Raw genomic sequence first — 21,776 nt, 5'->3', positions numbered from 1 at the left:
CGAAAATGGGGGGTTGGAGGCAAAATGACATGTTTGTCCTCCCGTCCACCGTCCTGGGGAACGGGGGGGGGGGGGAATTGCACCCCCTGCCCCTCCCCCCTCCCCCGCCGCTTCCTACGCCCCTGGAGGGGGTGACTATGCGCTATTGTGCACATGTTAGGCTTATGCAACAAATGTAGAGAAAGTAGGTTTAGTCAAATATTTTTCTAAGAATTAACTAAAAAATGAAAAATTCATCTCATAAAATCATAAATTTCTTTCAGATTTTAATATCATTAGAAATTCCCATTTCTACAACGCGTATCATGTTAGTATATATATATGGGTTATCAGTTATTTTCCATATAACACTGGATCCTTATAGACATACATATTGTATATGTCTGTAGGATACGAATTACTAAAGTAGTAAATCAGCTGAAATCATAGTTGTATTTCCTTCCGAATGTGTTTCATTATCCACATGCTGTTTATTATTTCTTCCTTTTTCTCTAAAGCTTGATGTTAATCCTTGCATGTATACGTGGGTATGTTTCATTTTTAATTCTTATTTATTTATTTATTTATTTATTTATTTATTTATTTATATCCGGATATTTTATTTCTGGAAATAGCCAGACTGCATTTCTAAATAATGACTTCTCCCACGAGAGCTCTTTTATAAAAGAGAGCAAATTTGGTCTATTTCCGGAAAGATGCGGCTGTCAGCAAGCTCAGGATATATTTGGGTTATATGGTTGTTGTTTTTATCGCCATGTGTGTCAGATGAGATGTGTCAGGCAAAGCCAGATACAGAGGAAGCTAGCTGTACCTCAAACACAAACCAGGAAACCACTGATAATAAGTATACACAAAGTAAGTGTTGTCACAGTCCGGAGTTTTTAGTTGGCGCGCTTACCATTAGAGATGTTTACATGGCCAACCCCATTGGATCAACTTTATGATAAACCACATGAGAAACGATCGGTGATTCCGTTTAATTGTGTCGATTGAGACATACCTTTCGATAAACTTAAATCCCCATCTGTCTTTCCAAATTCTTTCCAAGTCTACCAAATCATTAATAAAATCCATCAAAATCTAGATTAGAATTATTTCCAAATTATAAGGGTCTTTCTACACGTTAGATTAGATTTAAACTACAGTGAGGGTACGTAATTTCGCACAGTACGTAATTTCGCACACCTGACGATTTTTCGCGATCTTCCTTTAAATGCCAGAACAATTTGCTCTGTTGTTTATGTTGTGACTAAAGGAGGCCTCTCACTGTGATTTTGTCATATTTAGTTAAACTTTTCAGGATAAGTTTGTTTTGAAAAAACGAAATCGAAACAATACGGCCTATCTCAGTAAAGAAATTTATAGAAAATAAACCACTTGACATAAAATAATTCTGGGTGATAAATAACTGATTCACATACAAATATGTAGAGAAACTATCCTTTTTTAGAATATATCGAAACCCGTATGAAAATCCATCAAATATAAGCGGAAAACAGATATTTTCTGCGGACACGCTATGACTTTCTTGACCTCGTTTACATTGTTTACTATGGGGAGCGGTCGTTTTTCGTAACGAAAATGGCGGCGAAATGTCACTTTTTCATTTAGAAATATAATTGTGTTTTGATGTTATTTCAAGATTGGAACTGTACTTCATCTTTGTTTATGATGTTGTTGGTACATGAAATGTTTGAAAATAATTATTTTCTCCAAAAACAAGAAAGTTTGAGGGGTGTGCGAAATTACGTCCCCCAAACCCGTTCAACTACATGTTAACCTCAAGTTAATAACAGCTCCCGTGCGCAGTGATACGTCTGCGCATATCCGGTTACATACTCGTGTGTTGTGAAGCACTTGTACATCTGCCGATGTAAGTCCAGCCTTTTTGGTTCGGAATGAAAATATTTTGAAATTCATTAAAATCAATGCCAAAAGTGTGCGAAATTACGTACTCCCACTCTACTCCCATAACATGAGAGTCGACTGGTCAGCCGTTTTTTTTATCGGACGTTACTTTGCTGACTGTCGACTCTCATTTCCGAAGGCATATTTCTTTGATGCAGCTTCCGACGTCAGATGAAGGCGGAATGAAAAGTGCAATAATATCATTATTTCTTGCTCTAACAGTGATAACATTGACGTGTACTTACAGTTTATGTATTAATTATCCTATTTATCTAGGAAAACCATAGCTTAAGGCCTCATAAAATAGTATTTTAGCAGATTAGATATGATGAATCCCTTCCGTAACATTTTGACCTAGTTTTAAATATGGCGGCTGGTTACTACAAAAAACGGAATGTGAATTCAAGTGGGCAGCATGCAAGTAAAAGTAAAGGCAGATCAAGCGTTTCGGGGACTTTGCAATTCGTTTTTTCTATTTACCGGCCGGATCGCTTTCATCATGAAGTTTTGTCTGGGTCATGAAAGTTTACGTTAGGAGATGTAAATATTTGTTTTAGATGGATTTTACTGCTGATTTTGTCAAAATACTTGTTGATTTATGAAAAAGAGGTAGGTATTTGACTTTGATGACGATTTATATATTATTTAAACGTTTTATATTGTCACAATCCAAACTTTGAAAATGTTACCCTCAGCATCGGGTAAATGGCCTATCGGAAGTTAGAGGTTAGACACGACGTAATGTTCCAAAAGTGTCCCGCCGTGCTATACCTCTAACATTGTTGGAGTAGATTTAAACATGTTTAGTCAACTCGAAATTATAAATAATGATAAATCAATTACAATTTATATCAATAAATTACTTTTGTAAGACAAATTGTGACAGTAGAGGAGACAATGTTGTGTCAACATTTGTAGACAAGGGTTTAACGTTTGTCCAATTTCAGTCACCAAAGACATTTATAAAAGGTTGTAATACTGTATGGTAGAACTCATAAGTTCACACATCCCTGTTTCAAGCGTACTACTATAGCAAGTACAGGGCTCGAATTTTACATTTTTTTGTCACTTGCTAAAAATAGCAAGTGCTCTAAACTTTTACTTGCTAAAATATATTTTTACTTTTAATTAATATCCGTATTCAAATTACAGTTATGTTACATATAAAATCCTTTAATTTTGCATGATGATGTGAGGTGTATAAGTACATAATGTATATCAAAAACATTATTGTAAGAACTGAGTCCCCATATTTTCCATTAAAACAATTTTTTCACAATCATTATGTCATTTTTACAGTTGTCCCTGATAAAAACCACTTGCTAAAATAAGCAAGTGCATATTTTTTCCACTTGCTATTCTGGTATATCTACTTGCAAAAAGCAAGTAAAACAACCTGAAATTCGAGCCCTGAAGTATGTCATTATTCATTTTCAAGGTGTTCAAAACTTGAAATTGACTTTGAGCTAAAATTTAATTTTATTGAATCTTGATAATCTTTAATATCTATGCAGTCTGTAACGTTAACTTTTTTCACTGCTAGTCCTTTGGACTAATAAACCCCAAAATTTTACTAGCCCAGCTATTTTGTATTTAAACACAAGTCCAAAATAAATATACAGCCGTTTTGCTTCAGCATTTTGGTCATCATCAGTTTACGATTTTTGACCAAAAGTACAGTCTGGAATTAATGTGTGCATTCATGAACACAAATTCTAACAAAATGCACTCAAAATGTGTTGAAAATGCAAATGACAACTGCAGGTATAATATTTTATAACGATTTTAATTGGAAGGGAAGCCACTAGTACAATTGGACTAGTTCGTAATAATTAGCAGTTAGTTAAGCCGTAACATTGCCAGTCACAGTCACAGCTGTCAATGGCGAATGCAAGAACACCTTTGTATTTCCTGTCTGACTGATGATTATTACAACAATGACAGTCGTTCAAAAATCCAAGATGGCAATGTAATAAATGAATGTTGTCAGGAAGCTGTCTGCAAATAAGACCCCTCCTACCAGCATCATGTTTGACTTTTATTTCTTTTCTGTGTGGGGATCTTATTTGGGTTAAATATGGTAATATTTTTTTTTCTTTTTATTTAACAGCATCAAATGTGAAATGGAAAAAATACCTGAAGAAAATACACAAGGCTGTGTCAGACTACACAGAGTGTATTCCAGATCAGTGTTCATGTCACCAGAAGTAAGTATCATTTACCTTGTATTGACAGTCAAACCTGTTTATAAAGACAGCCAAGAGACAGAGGGATAAGGGATAATTGTCGTAATAGCCAGGTGATCTTTATACACAGGTTATATTGTGTTGAAATTGGTGATGGATGCTATGGCAGGTTGACTTAATTGTTCAATTATTTCACTGTGTTACCGTGTGGCATAGTGATAGTCAACTAATTAATACACAGTAGTTACTAGTTAGAGAAACACTGGGAAACAAGATTCAGGACCTAGTTGTATTATGAAAATAACATTAAATTTATCGTATTCAATATTGTGCATTGGATAATAATTTGTGTAGTATTTCTTGTAAGCTAGATTTTGGGGGGGACTTCATAATGTTATCAAACCTGTTTTAACTTTTACATTTCAAAAATTCAAAGCTGCTTTAGTTAAGATGTATACGTTGTATTGTGTATTGACAGTGTTATCAATGAGGATCTCCAGGTATGGGAGGAGAATGGGATTACCAAGGACATGATTGTTAAATCTATAGATCGTGGGGTCCATTACCAAATTATCAACCACAAGCTCTACCGCGAGGACAGATGCATGTTTCCTAACAGGTAATTTTATTTTCAGATTGATTTCCTTGGCTTATTTAGAGATAGCTTAAAGCAGAGATTTAACGTAGGTATGGTTTGGCAGATAGAACTGTGACATACATGAAGCTTGAGGCTGTCATTATCTTAATGACGTTCAAAATTCGCTGTAAGCTGCGTAATGAAACGGAAACTGCCATGCTTACAAATAATTAAATAAATTTGACTGCAAACAAATTGACATGGCAATATTAAAGTATCTCGTATCATTTTACTATTATATTAGAGACTTTCATCTCAAGTAATGAGATAGAAACTTTATGTTAATATAGGCCTAAAGGAGGTGTTGCATGGCCGCCCACGATCGATTTTTAATTTTTTGGTGCAAATACATCAATCGGCACATAATACATATGGGAACAGTACTTATTCCATGAATAGATTAATCTTGCGAATACAGCGCCACCTTTTATAAGTTTTACGTCCGATTCCTACTTGTGCGCCTTTAATGTATCATATTAAGGCATACAAAAAGCCAAAGATAAATTATTTTGGTGTAAGAACATAGTATTTTTGTATTATCTTTTTAACGATATACAATGCTTCATCATATCTGTTGGGGTTTTCTTGCAATTTCCTGTTTTGCTATTATTTTTTCTTGAAAATAGAGCAATTTCATTTCATTAGTTTTTAATTAATTCCTTAGATAACAATGACAAACCCCGAGTACCCTAAAATTTTAGCAATCAAAAATATCTTCATATATCATTTATTGAAGCATGAAAATATTGTGTCGATGAATCACTGGATATGCCGACTTTTTAGCACTTTTTTACGTCTACCCCCTTTATTGCTTACCCAATATCAAAGTACTGAGAGTACTGAAACTTAAAAATTTCAAACGAAAACTGTCCTTCTCTCGGCTCTATCATGAATATTACTTGAGTAAAACGTATCCCATGTAAGTTGGTGTACCAAAGTTCGGTCGAACTGACATGTATTGACCTTTGACCTAGTTTTGCGTATATATCATATAGGACTATTCACAAAATGTTAATTTTAGGGTCATATATTTGACTAGACAATCAAGCAAAATAAGGTCAATATCACATATATTTCCTACACCACTTGTCAGTAGTATTTCCTATTTTTGTCGTCATGGGTTTATTTACAAATTGATAAGCAGATGCATCATTAAGCAAAACGTATACCGGTGTGATTTATTTTATATGTTGACCTTAGATATTTCTCAAAAGAATATACTGTTGTTTTGATATGTCATAAACATGTCATGGATAACTAGGATTTCATTCTTAAGCCAAACACCTCATGTCTGACTATTATTCACACAATAAAACATGGTCAAACTATATACAGTAATGAAAAAAGAATCCAGTGGACTGAAATTGCGTAACTTTTTGGGGGCAACACATTTGATATTGCACGCTAGGAGCTCTTCAATAGACGTACTTGGTGTCTGATATTTTTTTTTAAATGTTACCATGAAAGTAGGTCAAGTAAACAAATTATGTGGAGTAGTACAGACCCACTATTGAGTTCTTTAGGCATTTCACCTATTGAAAAGCTGTTTTAAGATTTTCATACATTAGACCTGTCTGAAGCTCTTTATTCCAGCATACTGCAAGGTGTCTTAGTTATTGTCAAGAAGTCGTTTATGTTTGCCAGTTTGGACCCTGTGATCTTGAATTAACGTTAAGGTCATTCATTTGACAAACAGCTTTGTAGCCCTTTATTCAAGAATACGTTAGGTCTAACATCATGTTCCGATGCCTTTCAGTTATTGAGAAGTCGTTTGAATAAAAAGTGTATGCACGACGGACGGCCACCAAGTACGATCACTATGTCACCCTGACCTATCGGGCAAGATGATTTAAGAACATTTGCCCTTCATCCCAACATGCTACATGTATAATACCAGGTCTCTAGTCCTCTTAATTATTCACAGGAACTCGTTTAAAGATTTTAGTCTATTTGACCCATGTAACCATAATGTAGGTCAAGGCCATTCATTTGAACAAACTTGGTAGTCCTTCATGCTAGCATTCTACAGTCCCAATATCAGATTCCAATGCCTCTTAGTTATTCACAATAAGTCGTTTAAAGTTTTTAGCCTATTTGACCCTTGTAACCTTAAATGAACTTGGTAGCCTTTCATGCCAGCATACTACAGGCCTTATCAGGTATTTAAGCATCTTAGATATTCACAAGAAATCGTTTAAAGATTTAGCTTTTTTGACTTCTGTGACCTTGAATGAAGGTCAAGGTAATTCATTTCCACAAACTTGGTAGTCCTTCCAGCATTCTACATGCCTAATATCAGTTTCTTTCGGATATTGAGAAGAAGTCGTTTGGATGAAAAGTTTACGAAGGACGAAATGCGAACAGCGCACGACAATGGATGAAGCATGGTGACTATAGGTCATCCTGACCCTTCGGGTTAGATGACCTCATGACATTAAAATGAACTGATGGGCGTTAGAATTGTACCCACTGTCCTTATTGTATGATCTTATAAGGCGACCAAATTCAGAATCGTATCTTAGCATCTCTTCTTCCTAACTTACTTTATACTTCCTAACGTCACCCTTGACACCTCCTCACGTTACGTCTTCGATTGTGAGGTAGGCTCTGGGCTCTGTCTCCTTGCAGAGACACACCCTGCTTGGCGTTCAGCATTAAGCGAGTAGGACGACTGGTTCGCCTGTTGTCAGTATAATGTGACTGGGTGGGATGTGTTGCTTGATGTCTTCGGCGGCATGTTTCAGTGATATAGCACTATGAAAAGGACAAGAGTTCCACTATAGAAGAAGACACAACATGAATATAACGCAGTCTCCCATATCACATACCAGGCACTTCATACACGCGAGACACTGCATACATGGATGCCGTCCTTACATGACCCTGGCTGTTAATAGGACGTTGATTTAATCAAACAAACATTAAAAACGATTTTATAGAGTCAAGAATGCAGGAATCGGTCTACCGCGAAAGCAAACTGGTTGATTCGCTGATTTTTACTGACGTACTACTACAGCTATAGTCATTTAAGGACGGCATCCGGTGTATGTCATTTGATATATTCTACGCTGTTGCCCCACCAAAGGACAGAACCAAGAGATTTTTCCCCAGAATTAATTTAGTAACAATAGTATTTTTTTTTAAATAGTAATATCAACATTGACCGACATATTATGATTTAAACTAATTGATATGCGTATTACGGTCTCCTTTTGTTCTAAGAAGTTAGACGAAAATCTCTAGCAAAATGAAGCTGCTAGAAAGCAATGGCCATTGAAGGATGCACTTTCATGAAGGATGTTGGATGAGAAAAAAAGCTTATACTTATGTAATCAGTACCTGGTAAACTTTTTGTTAGTATTATTTCGCGATACCTATAGGCTACTAAAGGTAAACTGAGACATAGAGCCTCGTCTGATGTCTGATTGACGCCAGCAAAAAAGGTACCAAATTTTGTCGCCTTTTACGATCATGCAATTGGTATAGCAGGTGCAATTCTAACGCCCTTCATGAGACGATGGCAACATTGATTGTTCCCTTTTACCGTGGGCAAAGGACACATACTGTCGTATTTGATCTTTATTACCTTAATGCTTATACAGTTTCTGGAATGCAACATGTCATTGGGCATAATATTACGTTAAATCACAACTGTCAGTATTATGTGTCCCACTCTTTCAAAACGGATAAGTAGAATTTCCGAAAAATATTATAAACATGAGTTTATGATGATAATTTCAAGGTTTGGTCGAAATACACACCTCAATATCACGTTCTACTCTTACAGTAAAGTCGATAATATATGACAGTGTACTCTCAGTACTTTGATATTATGGAGAAAAAAATGGGGGTAGGGGAAAATAATCTAAAAAAACGTGGCATATCCAGTGATTCATCAACTTGAGCTGCTTATGGTGAAACGATGATAATCTGAATATAATTTTAAACATCAAAATTTTAGGGTACTCGAGTAGTGCCTTACTTATTCTGTCGCTCAAACGAAAAATAAAAAACTTCAAAAAGTCGTATTTTCTGTCATATTTGATATTTACGTTCGATTTGTGATAGAATGATATTGGATACAACCAAGTGTGATATGTCGTTAAAAAGGCATTTTTATGTGGTATTTTCAATCACAACGAAAACACGATTTTAATGTTTTTACTATGACTTATGCCAGGTAAAAGGCCCAATAGGCTTTAAATTTACCAGTGTTAATGTAGGGGGTGCTGTAGTCGTAATAATAGTCCAATCGGGTTTTAAGTATTATAGACATATGTGTATTAATGCAATTAACTAATTTAAATTCAAAAATCAAAAATTTATCGTGGGCGGATTTTCACCCTATATGCAACACCTCCTTTGACTGCAAACAAATTGACATGACAATTAAAGTATCACATATATCATTTTACTATATTTTAGTGCTAGAACGGGTAACTGGATAACCGGTTCACGGTTCGGTTTCAGCTTGTATCCGGTTAGCATTTTAGCTATCCGATAACCGCCATATACATTTCGTACAGCAAAAATACTCCTCAAAGTAACGAAATACCTGTACTAATGACCATCTTCACCTATAGTATAAAGTATACATGCTTTCAGAAGCGCAATTTTGTAATGAAATTAAAAGTGTTACGACAACAGTGTTGTTATCAGAAACTGGATCGTCGCTTAAACGCTTATAGGTGTCACTTGGCTTCTATGCAAACATTCCAGTGAGCGTGAATCGTGATGTGTGCAGGTTCCGTGTGCCTAAGAAACCATGTGCTGGAAGTAGGCTTACTTTGACATTGTAAGTGTGTTTACACCGATTTTCATTCACCATCATGGTTTTATTAAAAACAAACAAAATAAATCTAATTCGAAGTAATTATTCTTTGTGTTTTAAAAATGAGTGTTTCCTGAAAGATATGAATAATTGTTATGGAATCCAGACGACGTATTACTAATTCATGGCATCGATGTACGACTGAAACGTTACTTACTTAAACAGCTACAAAATTGTACGGTTATCCGGTTACGGTTCGGTTAATCCAATCCGGTTAACTGGTTGGCATTTTTACTAACTGTTCCAGCACTACTATATTTATATTAGAGATTTTCATCTCAATTTTTTGTAAGTGAAAAACTGAAAATAAAAGTGAATTTTTTTACAAATTTAAATTACTACATCATTCACATTCATCAGAAACATATTTATTTGTTTCTGTATTTGTTAAAACCAACAGAATTGCTTTGTGTTTTTGACGTTAAGCCTGACTAAAGCCAAACTTTGTATGGCTTGAGTCATAGACACTACTTTCAGTAACCTTTCAACTCAGTAATTTAAATGCTGTTGACCTATGACACGCTAATTTAAATGCCGTTGACCTATACTGTGTACTACATCTCACCCCTCTCCCTCTCCCCCTCTCCTCCTACTCCCCTGTGCCTACATGTGTATAATGGCACCTAATACACAGCTAGGGTAGTACCTTACCTTCCAGCTGACTGCTGTCCACACATCTAACTTAAACATATAATCTCTGTTAATCTTGCTATCTAAGTCTTATAGACCTAAAAGTTATAATTAAAAAAAAAACAGTAAATTAATCAAACTTTCTTTCCGTGTACTTTAAATAATGCTTTTGAAAACAGACCTGAGGTTCAAGACAATATAAGGCTGCCATTATGTGTGCATGGTTTTACTTGCATACAGAAGTGAGCAACACAAGAGTGTAGTACAAAAAACTTTTTTTTTAATGAATATAAGACTTTTGCTTTCTTTATTTTAAAATCTTTTGTTTTATTTATAAGAATTTTGATAAAGAAAAATGTCAAATAAACACATACATGTATATGGTTTTTCTGTGATCAGTTGAATATTGTTGAAATAATCAATATCAAAGTCGGTCACAAGACATTTGACTGCTGATATAGATACACAAAGCTTTGAATTAAGCTTAATTTTCATATAACACACGTACAGTATCTGTTTTCTGGGGAATAGAAATCTGCCTAACATCTTAATGTTTTTATAATGAATTAGTCATGTATTTATCATTAGAAAATTATTATTTTTTTCACTATAATGATAATTATAAAAACAGAAAGGTGTATCTTACACTATTGTAATGTCATATAATCAACATAAATTAAAACTAAAAATCATTTTGAATTAAATGTATTAGTATTTGTGGCAGTATTGCAAAAATATTACATTTACATCTATGGTTATAAGTGAAACAAGTACATACATTCAGACCATGAAGTCAAAGTCAATCTCGATATAGCTTAACAAAGATGCAACTTTGGAGGTGTCACTAAAATCATGAAATCCATATATATATATATACTTGTGCGGCATGATCATTTCTATGATTAATGTAATGGCATTGAAATCATCTTTTTTGCCTTTTCCTCAAATACATATGAAAACCATATATGAATAAAAAAAAACCCACAGAAACTGTATTTTCAGTACATCAGAATGAAATCACTGAATACACTGAATTTAATGAGACACGTACTGTGTCATGTTTGATATCTTATTATCATTCAAAATATGATTGCAGAATTTACTCTTTGTGTTTATTCCCCATAATGCATTCTTCTTAGATTAAAACCACGATCTATTTTTCATAAAACAGACCAAATTCCATCATTATGATAAAAACGGACACAAACAGTGTTAAATTAACATACTTATGTTGAAATAATTTACCTAAAAAAAGCTTCTATTACCTAGCTAATGATGGCTTGAAAAGTATACATGGAAATTAAAATGTATTTTGATATTTTCAACATTTACAAAATAATTTGAAATATAGGTGGCTTATGATATTGTGTAAAATACAGATAACCTTGAGTGAGTTCAGGTTGTAAACATTGATATAAGCATTGGCTTTCAATTGGCATTCATAGTCAATATGAATACCAACTGGAGGGAGGCAAATTTCATGATGCGCTCTAGCTTCATGGACATTGCTAATGATACAAAAAAGCCTTTCAATCAATATAGATTAAATATGCAGGAATGAAAGAAATAATATGCATATGCACAAAGAAGTTATATTAGGATACTATCCAATTGATGTTGTCAGAGTAAATTGAAGATTGCATAAAGGGATTTAAAGGATATGATAAATACAAGGTACACATAATAACAAAATCTTGGAGTGACAAATGACATTTTGTTGCCATTTTCTCAAAAGAAAGAGAGAAGGAAATATTTATAAATCATTGACTCATGGTCGACCCTACTTTGTGATTTGCTATTTGTTTATCAATAATGAAATAAATTGTCATCTTATGATAGAGTGCTTGCATTTATAATACAACACTTTTACTTGGAATTTATAGTTGTCCAACTGGGAATTTACATGATGTGTATGATATGATGTTCACCAATATCAAATTCATTTATTAAAGGAATTGCAATGTTTTCGGATTATTGTATTGCATAACGCATGTTCTTTGTTTTGAGAAGAAGGAAATAAAAAATTAACTCTAAAAAAGTATATAAAAAATTTCTTTATCATTGCAATTTGACAACAATTGATGGCCATGCTGTTGTACATTGAGATTTATCATTTATGTTATCAATGCAAATCAGAATTCTTGATTTGTAACGTTTTTTAGGCTTAAGTCTCAGTACTTTCAGTACTTTGATTTACTATTCCACCCCAAATAATTGAGATTACCAGGTTAGATGTGTTGTGAAGATGGACACATTCTATATTACAATCATGGATATAATTTGTAAGACTGAAAACCACTCTGGTTAGAGTTAGATAGTACATGTACGGTATTATCTTACTAAATCTCTGGGCTTAATGAAGAAATTGTAACGGATCATCTGTCTTTAAAGTTTTCGATTTATTGATTTTGAATGATATATAAGAATTCTCAAAGGTCATATGATTTCATTATTTTGGTTCCTACAAATAAATTTATTGTAGAAAAATATATATCAAGTTTTCTTTTTACTCACACTGGTACTTGATAGTAAATAATTTGGCTACTAATAAAAAGATTCTTATTGATTCTGATTAATAAAAGTCACGATACAATTAAAAATGACATTTGTGTTATCATTTCAATATGTACATATATACATATATCTGTCTATGTATTCATATAACTGATTGGGGAAAAATATTAAATAAAATTTAATGACACATATAATTAAATAATGACACATATCATTTATTAAGTTTTAATTACAAAATGTATAGCCTGCAGGGAGTTGTTCATATCCAGATACAGGTCAATGGACTTCTGTTATTGAGTTAATTTAGGTGATGACCGGGGCGATGACCAGATGTTTTGTCCAACGATACACCTGTTGAAAACAGTATGACACCTGTGATTAGCAGTTGCAAATCACATTCCACAAATTCAATACAATTTATAATCAGATTGCCCAATAAAAGCTTGATCAAGATACAGTAGTATTTTACCATAATATGTTAAGGGTATCTATCTATATTTGAAATGATATCAGAAGAGTATCTATATTTGTAATGATATGTAAAGGGTATCTATATTTGCCATGATATGTAAAGGGTATCTATATTTGCCATGATATGTTAAGGGTATCTATATTTGCCATGATATGTTAAGGGTATCTATATTTGCCATGATATGTTAAGGGTATCTATATTTGCCATATGTTAAGGGTATTTATATTTGAAATGATATGTTAACGATATCTATATTTGCCATGATATGTTAAGGGTATTTATATTTGAAATGATATGTTAAGGGTATCTTTGATAATTTAATTGTATACACTTTACACCAGAGCAAATTTTAAATGTAGAGGAAACTTTAATGTATTGACAGGTGTTCTGGCGTGGAGCATTTCATCCTCCAGATCATCAAGAAGTTACCAAATATGGAGATGTTGATAAATGTGAGAGATTGGCCACAGTCATCTAAACGGGGCCCACCTGTACCTATCTTCTCCTTTAGTAAAGTGGTAGGTACACTGTGTTGGGGAAGGGAGACAAGCAAAGTGGTAGGTATGGTGTGGGAAGTTCAGCAAAGTGGTAGGTACTGTGTGTGGGGAGCTCAGCAAAGTGGTAGAAGCTCAGCAAAGGTATGGTGTGTGGGGGGAGCTCAGCAAAGTGTTAGGTATGGTGTGGGAAGCTCAGCAAAGTGGTAGGTACGTGTGTGTGGGGGGTGGGAAGCTCAGCAAAGTGTTAGGTATGGTGTGGGAAGCTCAGCAAAGTGGTAGGTACTGTGTGTGGGGAGCTCAGCAAAGTGTTAGGTATGGTAGTATGGTGTGGGAAGCTCAGCAAAGTGGTAGGTAAGGTGTGGGAAGCTCAGCAAAGTGGTAGGTATGGTGTGTGGGGAGCTCAGCAAAGTGGTAGGTATGGTGTGATGGGAGCTCAGCAAAGTGTTGGGTATGGTGTGGGAAGCTCATCAAAGTGTTAGGTAAGGTGGGTGTGGGAAGCTCAGCAAAGTGTTAGGTATGGTGTGGGAAGCTCAGCAAAGTGGTAGGTATGGTGTGGGAAGCTCAGCAAAGTGGTAGGTACTGTGTGTGGGGAGCTCAGCAAAGTTTTAGGTGCGGTGTGGGGAAGCTCAGCAAAGTGGTAGGTACTGTGTGTGTGGGGAGAGGGAGGGGGGGGGGGGGTGGGGGACTCTGCAAAGTGATAGGTATATTGTGGGGGAGGAGCTTAGTTAAGTGGTAGGTACGATGTGTGTGTGTGTGTGTGGGAAGGGGGGGGGACTCAGCAAAGTGGTAGGTACTGTGTGTTGGAGCATAGCAAAGTAGTACATGTATATAGAGAATACATGGTCATCTTACAATACAAGGTTTATTTTGGTGTGAGACTTAGGAAAGCTTGTCATCTCGGCTTTTTGTGTCCAGCACCAATAAAACACTTGTATTGTAAGATACTAACCATGTATTCTGTTTATTCTGCAACCATTTCGACATTCAAAACGAAAGCAAATTGCCAGTTATTTACTTGGTTTTACTCGAAGCGAGATCCTTCTTTGATGCGGAGGAAAATATTCATTCACTAAACTGAATGAGAGTGTGCTCCTTTTTACTACCATGGGAAAGATATAAGTGCCTTCGCAAACAGTCCCAGTAATTCTATTCAGTGTGTGTGTGTTGTGTGGGGAGCTCAGCAGCAAAGTATTATGTACAGTTTGTGTGGAGAAGAGCTCATCAAAGTGGTAGGTATGTCGGGGGTGAAGCTCAGCAAAGTGGTAGTGGTAGGGTGGGGAAGCAAAGTTGTAGGTGGGGGAGGAAGCTCAGCAAAGTGGTAGATGTGGTGGGTACTTTTATGAGAGCTCAGCAATGTGGAGCTCAGCAAAATGGTAGTAGGTGGGGCGGGGGGAGGAGCTCAGCAAAGAGGTAGGTGGGGTGGAGGAGAGCTCAGCAAAGTTGTAGGTGGGGGAAAGCTCAGCAAAGTGGAATGTGGGGTGGGGGAAAATCAGCAAAGTGGAATGTGGGGTGGGGGAAGCTCGGCAAAGTGGTAAGTGTGTCGGGTGAAGCTCAGCAAAGTGGTAGGTGGGATGGGGGAAGCTCAGCAAAGTGGTAGGTGGGGTGGGAGGGCTCAGCTAAGTGGTAGGTGTGTCAGGGAAGCTCAGTAAAGTGGTAGGTGGGATGGGGGAAGCTCAGCAAAGTGGTAGGTGGGGTGGGGGAGCTCAGCTAAGTGGTAGGTGTGTCAGGGAAAGCTCAGTAAAGTGGTAGGTACTGTTGTGTGGAGGAGAGCTCAGCAAAGTGTTAGGTGGGGCAGGGAGCTCAGCAAATTGGTAGGTGGGGGGCAGGGGAGCTCAGCAAAGTGGTAGGTGGGGGTGAAATGAATGGAAATAACTCTGATAATTCAGATTGTCAGACAATTAATGCCATAAAATGGGGGACATACAGCGTGGCCCTTTCACAGCTAATCCCATAGTATTCTGTGCCACGTCATTTCCCAACTTTGTCTTAAACTCACATTCTTTGTCACCTTATCACTTATAAGAGCAAGCGACAGGAATTGACACTTGCAGCTAGACCAATGTAAATACAATGTATATTATCTGTACAATGAGCTGCAATAATATTGATCTCATTTGAAGTACATACTAAAATGATGAGTGATGAGCATTCAAAACTACAACTTTAATTGACATGATTTGTCTTAATTGGACTATGGAAGATGCATGAAGAATACTAGTACTGTATTAATCTAATTATTTAATGCAGCTGGATGGATGACCACTCAGTTGGTTCAGACCCCTGCAGCCTTGATATATTACATTTACTTTAAACTCATCTGCATATATGTTATATTTTACATGTGATTAGATGAAGGACCAATGGGATATTATGTACCCAGCCTGGACGTTCTGGGAAGGAGGACCAGCTGTATGGCCAATTTATCCAACGGGTCTGGGGCGATGGGATGAACAAAGGGAAATCATACCTAGGTATGTAACTGTAGTGGACAGATATGGTAAAGACAGTGGATAGATATGGTAACGACAGTGGATAGATATGGTAACCACAGTGGATAGATATGGTAACCACAGTGGATAGATATGGTAACCACAGTGGATAGATATGGTAAAGACAGTGGATAGATATGGTAAAGACAGTGGATAGATATGGTAACCACAGTGGATAGATATGGTAACCACAGTGGATAGATATGGTAACCACAGTGGATAGATATGGTAAAGACAGTGGATAGATATGGTAACCACAGTGAATAGATATGGTAACGGCAGTTGATAGATATGGTAAAGACAGTGGATAGATACAGTAACCACAGTGGATAGATATATATGATAACGACAGTGGATAGATATGGTAACCACAGTGGATAGATATGGTAAAGACAGTGGATAGATATGGTAACCACAGTGGATAGATATGGTAACGGCAGTTGATAGATATGGTAAAGACAGTGGATAGATATGGTAACCACAGTGGATAGATATGGTAACCACAGTGGATAGATATGGTAACCACAGTGGATAGATATGGTAACCACAGTGGATAGATATGGTAACCACAGTGGATAGATATGGTAACCACAGTGGACAGATATGGTAACCACAGTGGATAGATATGGTAACCACAGTGGACAGATATGGTAACCACAGTGGATAGATATGGTAACGACAGTTGATAGATATGGTTACCACAGTGGATAGATATGGTAACCACAGTGGATAGATATGGTAACCACAGTGGATTGATATGGTAACCACAGAGGATTGATATGGGAACCACAGTGGATAGATAGATATGATAACGGCAGTGGATAGATTTGATAACAGTAGTGGATAGATATGGTAACCACAGTGGATAGATATGGTAACCACAGTGGATAGATATGGTAACCACAGTGGATAGATATGGTAACCACAGTGGATAGATATGGTAACCACAGTGGATAGATATGGTAACCACAGTGGATACATATGGTAACCACAGTGGATACATATGGTAACCACAGTGGATACATATGGTAAAGACAGTGGATACATATGGTAACCACAGTGGACAGATATGTTAACCACAGTGGATAGATAGATATGATAACGGTAGTGGATAGATGTGATAACAGTAGTGGATAGATATGGTATCGACAGTGGATAGATATGGTAACCACAGTGGATAGATAATGATAATCACAGTGGATAGATATGGTAACCACAGTGAATAGATATGGTAACCACAGTGGATAGATATGGTAACCACAGTGGATAGATATGGTAACCACAGTGGACAGATATGGTAACCACAGTGGATAGATATGGTAACCACAGTGGATAGATATGGTAACCACAGTGGATACATATGGTAACCACAGTGGATACATATGGTAACCACAGTGGATACATATGGTAACCACAGTGGATACATATGGTAAAGACAGTGGATACATATGGTAACCACAGTGGACAGATATGTTAACCACAGTGGATAGATAGATATGATAACGGTAGTGGAAAGATGTGATAACAGTAGTGGATAGATATGGTAACCACAGTGGATAGATATGGTAACCACAGTGGATAGATATGGTAACCACAGTGGATAGATATGGTAACCACAGTGGATAGATATGGTAACCACAGTGGATAGATATGGTAACCACAGTGGATAGATATGGTAACCACAGTGGATAGATATGGTAACCACAGTGGATAGATATGGTAACCACAGTGGATAGATATGGTAGATATGGTAACCACAGTGGATAGATATGGTAACCACAGTGGAATAGATATGGTAACCACAGTGGATAGATATGGTAACCACAGTGGATAGATATGGTAACCACAGTGGATAGATATGGTAACCACAGTGGATAGATATGGTAACCACAGTGAATAGATATGGTAACCACAGTGGATAGATATGGTAACCACAGTGAATAGATATGGTAACCACAGTGAATAGATATGGTAACCACAGTGGATTGATATGGTAACCACAGTGGATAGATATGGTAACCACAGTGAATAGATATGGTAACCACAGTGAATAGATATGGTAACCACAGTGGATAGATATGGTAACCACAGTGGATAGATATGGTAACCACAGTGGATAGATATGGTAACCACAGTGGATAGATATGGTAACCACAGTGAATAGATATGGTAACCACAGTGGATAGATATGGTAACCACAGTGGATAGATATGGTAACCACAGTGGATAGATATGGTAACCACAGTGGATAGATATGGTAACCACAGTGAATAGATATGGTAACCACAGTGGATAGATATGGTAACCACAGTGGATAGATATGGTAACCACAGTGGATAGATATGGTAACCACAGTGAATAGATATGGTAACCACAGTGGATAGATATGGTAACCACAGTGAATAGATATGGTAACCACAGTGGATTGATATGGTAACCACAGTGGAAAGATATGGTAACCACAGTGGATAGATATGGTTACAATAGTGGATAGATATGAAGGGAATTTGCACTTTTCACTTTTCTTCATCAAGAAGCAAATGTATATAATATCTTAACTTTAAATAGCTAGAAATTACACCAGGAAAACCATAGGATAAAACACTTGAAATGTATCTTTCGAAACTTACTGATCAAGGACAAAAACACAAATTAACCACTAGAATATTGAAAAAAAATATAGAAAGTGCATTACAAGATGATTATTGATACAAACATCAGAAATTGGAGTTAATTTTTTGTTACATACATGCATATTCAAAAATAATACCAGTTTCAGGATATTGACATATAACTGACTTGTGATGTTCTGTTGTATTTGTAGGGAAGCTGAAAAGTGGCCCTGGGCAGCTAAGCTAGATAAAGGTTATTTCCGAGGCTCTCGGACCAGTTCTGAACGAGATCCACTAATACTGTTGTCTCGGAAACACCCTGACTTAGTGGATGCTCAGTATACAAAAAACCAATCATGGCGCTCTAAAGCGGTGAGTCATTCAAGGAAGCATTTTGTGTAATTGGTGTAGTATTTTCATCGTTTTTCGGTTTCTTTTCTTGTTCCTTCCCATTTTTTTTTTTTTTTTTTTTTACATATGATATATTTTAGAATTTGAACATATAATGTATATATATTAAGTTTTATGTTACTGTTATTTTACCTTTAAGCAGTTCTTGCAGTAAATTGAGGTTTGCTTCACAGAAGTATTGATATTTGAAATAAATCAGTTTTTGTTTCTGATCAGTGACTTTTTGTGGTGCATGCAATCGAAGTCGAATAAAGATTCCAACCTCTAGAGAATTTTGCTCTATTTCCCAATTTCATGCAAATATTTTCCAAAACGAAACCAAAAAAAGTGAAATATACTTAATTCTACTGTATTCCTTTTCATAGGACACATTAGGTGAAGATCCTGCTAAAGAAGTACGATTAGAGGAGCATTGTCAATATAAGTAGGTGTTCTAGGTTATAGAAATGCTTCAGTCATAATTTACTAATAAACTGCAAATTAAACTATAAATTAAACTAATCTGGTAGCTTTAAGGAAAATTAAAGTAAAAAGAAATTATTTGCCATTGCAATTTGATTTTTAAAATCAAAACTCAATATGAAATAAGGGAGACAGTCATGTAAACAGCGTTACTTGCAGTTTGTTATCTCTCCAATGTGTTTTGTAGATACCTGTTTAATTTTCGAGGAGTGGCAGCCAGCTTTCGTCTGAAGCATCTCTTTCTCTGTAATTCTGTTGTTTTCCATGTTGGAGATGAATGGTTGGAATTTTTTTACCCTGCATTAAAGCCATGGGTCCATTACATACCAGTCAAACAAGATCTGACCGATGTCCAGTAAGTATTTTGTATGCTTTTCATGTCCTAGATTCCTAAGTTTTTGTGGCAGACATGAACATATTACCGTTACTCAGATTCCATCTTTATGTCATGATAAAAGAATTCCATCTTTCATAAGATGTTAGCAATTAGTCACTGCCAATAAAGATTGTTACTATTTTTTCATGAAAATAACAGAAAGGAGAAACCAGTAGTAAAATTTAAAAAAAAAAAAAAAAAAAAAAAAAACACAATTAAATGATTTACATATAGACAATATCTCAAGTAATTGGTGGTAGGATAATTGCACGAACAATACAGAAAATAAAATGTTACTTATCAGTAAACAAATATCCTTGTATAATCCTTAATTCTTCCAGGTTCCAAATTAATATGAAAATATGTTCTTAAATCCACTCAGAAATATGCATATCCACCATTTTTTTTTTTACATTTCCAGACAATTAGTATATTCACCCAATAATGTGGTAATAATCCACAGCTGTAGTCACTATTACATATAGCTCTCCCATCCAAATCTAATACGGCTCTGTGCAATTCTTGATTATAGATAAACTAGATTTGATAAGCCTTGTAAACCTATATAAGTATAGCTAAATCCTAACTTTGAAAATATTGCAGAAAATTTTTCATTATAGAATCATTCAAAAAAATTCCTGAAATAGGTCATTCTGGATTACCCTTTATTTGCAACACGTTTATTTGTAATCTTACTGACTAGCTTCTAGAATACTCTGCAGTTAAACAGTACTGTAACAAGTTGTGACAGTAGGTCTTATTATCTCCCGTATTTAGCTAACACATTAAAACCTTCTAAAACAAAGAAGATTTTTACTGAAGATAAATTCAACAAAATTAAATCGCCAATGCTAATTTTTCTTGATCCTTTTTTCCTTTGTTCTTTTACAGAGATTTACTGGAATTTGCAAAAGAGAATGATGCAGAGATACAAAAAATAGCTGAAAGGTAAGAAAAAATGGAAGAAGCATATGAATTTATATACATTATGCATATATATATTGAGTTTACTGACATTAATAAAGGAATCTAGTTTTGTTGTAGAAGAGGAAAATGTATAGTATAGAAACCAGTCATCTATTAATGGCATTTGACTTTTAATTAGTTGTATTTTCTGTAATGTAATGTCTGACTAGAAATTGACAATGACAATCAGCTTTTACAGAGTTACCTGTCTTTGTAAATAGGTATTGATTGTGGCGTCATGTGATAATATCATATTTTTTGTACAAAATGACGTGAATGGTATACCTACCCACTCTGTAACATGAAAAGGCGGAATAGTGTTCAGGCCCAGCTAGGATACTTGTGATTAGACATAAAAGGAAATTAGTTACCAGCCACTTCACTTTTCAACAATTTGAAGGAAACCTTAACTGACGTGTTACATTGTTCACACACATTTTGTATAGACATCACCCATACCGAAATAAAGTACAAAAAAAGTACACTAAAAAAAGGTAAAAAAAAGCATGCTTTTTTTGACTCAATTTGGAACCGAACTTGCCTCCCGGTTCCAAAATGAGTCAAAAAAAGTACAAAAAGTACTAAAACAGGCTCATAAAAGCATGCTTTTAGTACACTCTATTGTTTTACACCATACAGAAAAAGTACAAAAAAAGTACTCTGTGGGGGGAAAAAAGTACAAAAAAAGCACACATGACCGTGGCATGTGTACTTTTTTTCATCCAGAAAAAGTACTATAAAAGTACAGTACTTTAATAGTACTTTTGAAGGTAGGCCAAAAAGTA

At 35.5% G+C, this 21,776-nt stretch overlaps 1 protein-coding gene across 1 annotated transcript; it reads left to right on the top strand.

Moving 5' to 3' along the window:
- The first annotated feature begins 662 nt into the window (after positions 1 to 662).
- Positions 663 to 20,977, top strand: LOC138336240 (protein O-glucosyltransferase 1-like). The gene is made up of 9 exons (XM_069285640.1): positions 663 to 855; positions 4,019 to 4,115; positions 4,573 to 4,713; positions 13,561 to 13,696; positions 16,025 to 16,146; positions 18,989 to 19,148; positions 19,553 to 19,611; positions 19,837 to 20,004; positions 20,917 to 20,977. Exons 1-9 carry the CDS (start codon positions 696 to 698, stop codon positions 20,975 to 20,977), a joined length of 1,104 nt encoding a protein of 367 aa, XP_069141741.1. The 5' UTR covers positions 663 to 695.
- Positions 20,978 to 21,776: the final 799 nt, after the last annotated feature.

Source organism: Argopecten irradians, chromosome 12, assembly GCF_041381155.1.
Source record: "Argopecten irradians isolate NY chromosome 12, Ai_NY, whole genome shotgun sequence".
Taxonomy (NCBI): domain Eukaryota; kingdom Metazoa; phylum Mollusca; class Bivalvia; order Pectinida; family Pectinidae; genus Argopecten; species Argopecten irradians.
This window is presented reverse-complemented; position numbering and strand designations above follow the sequence as displayed.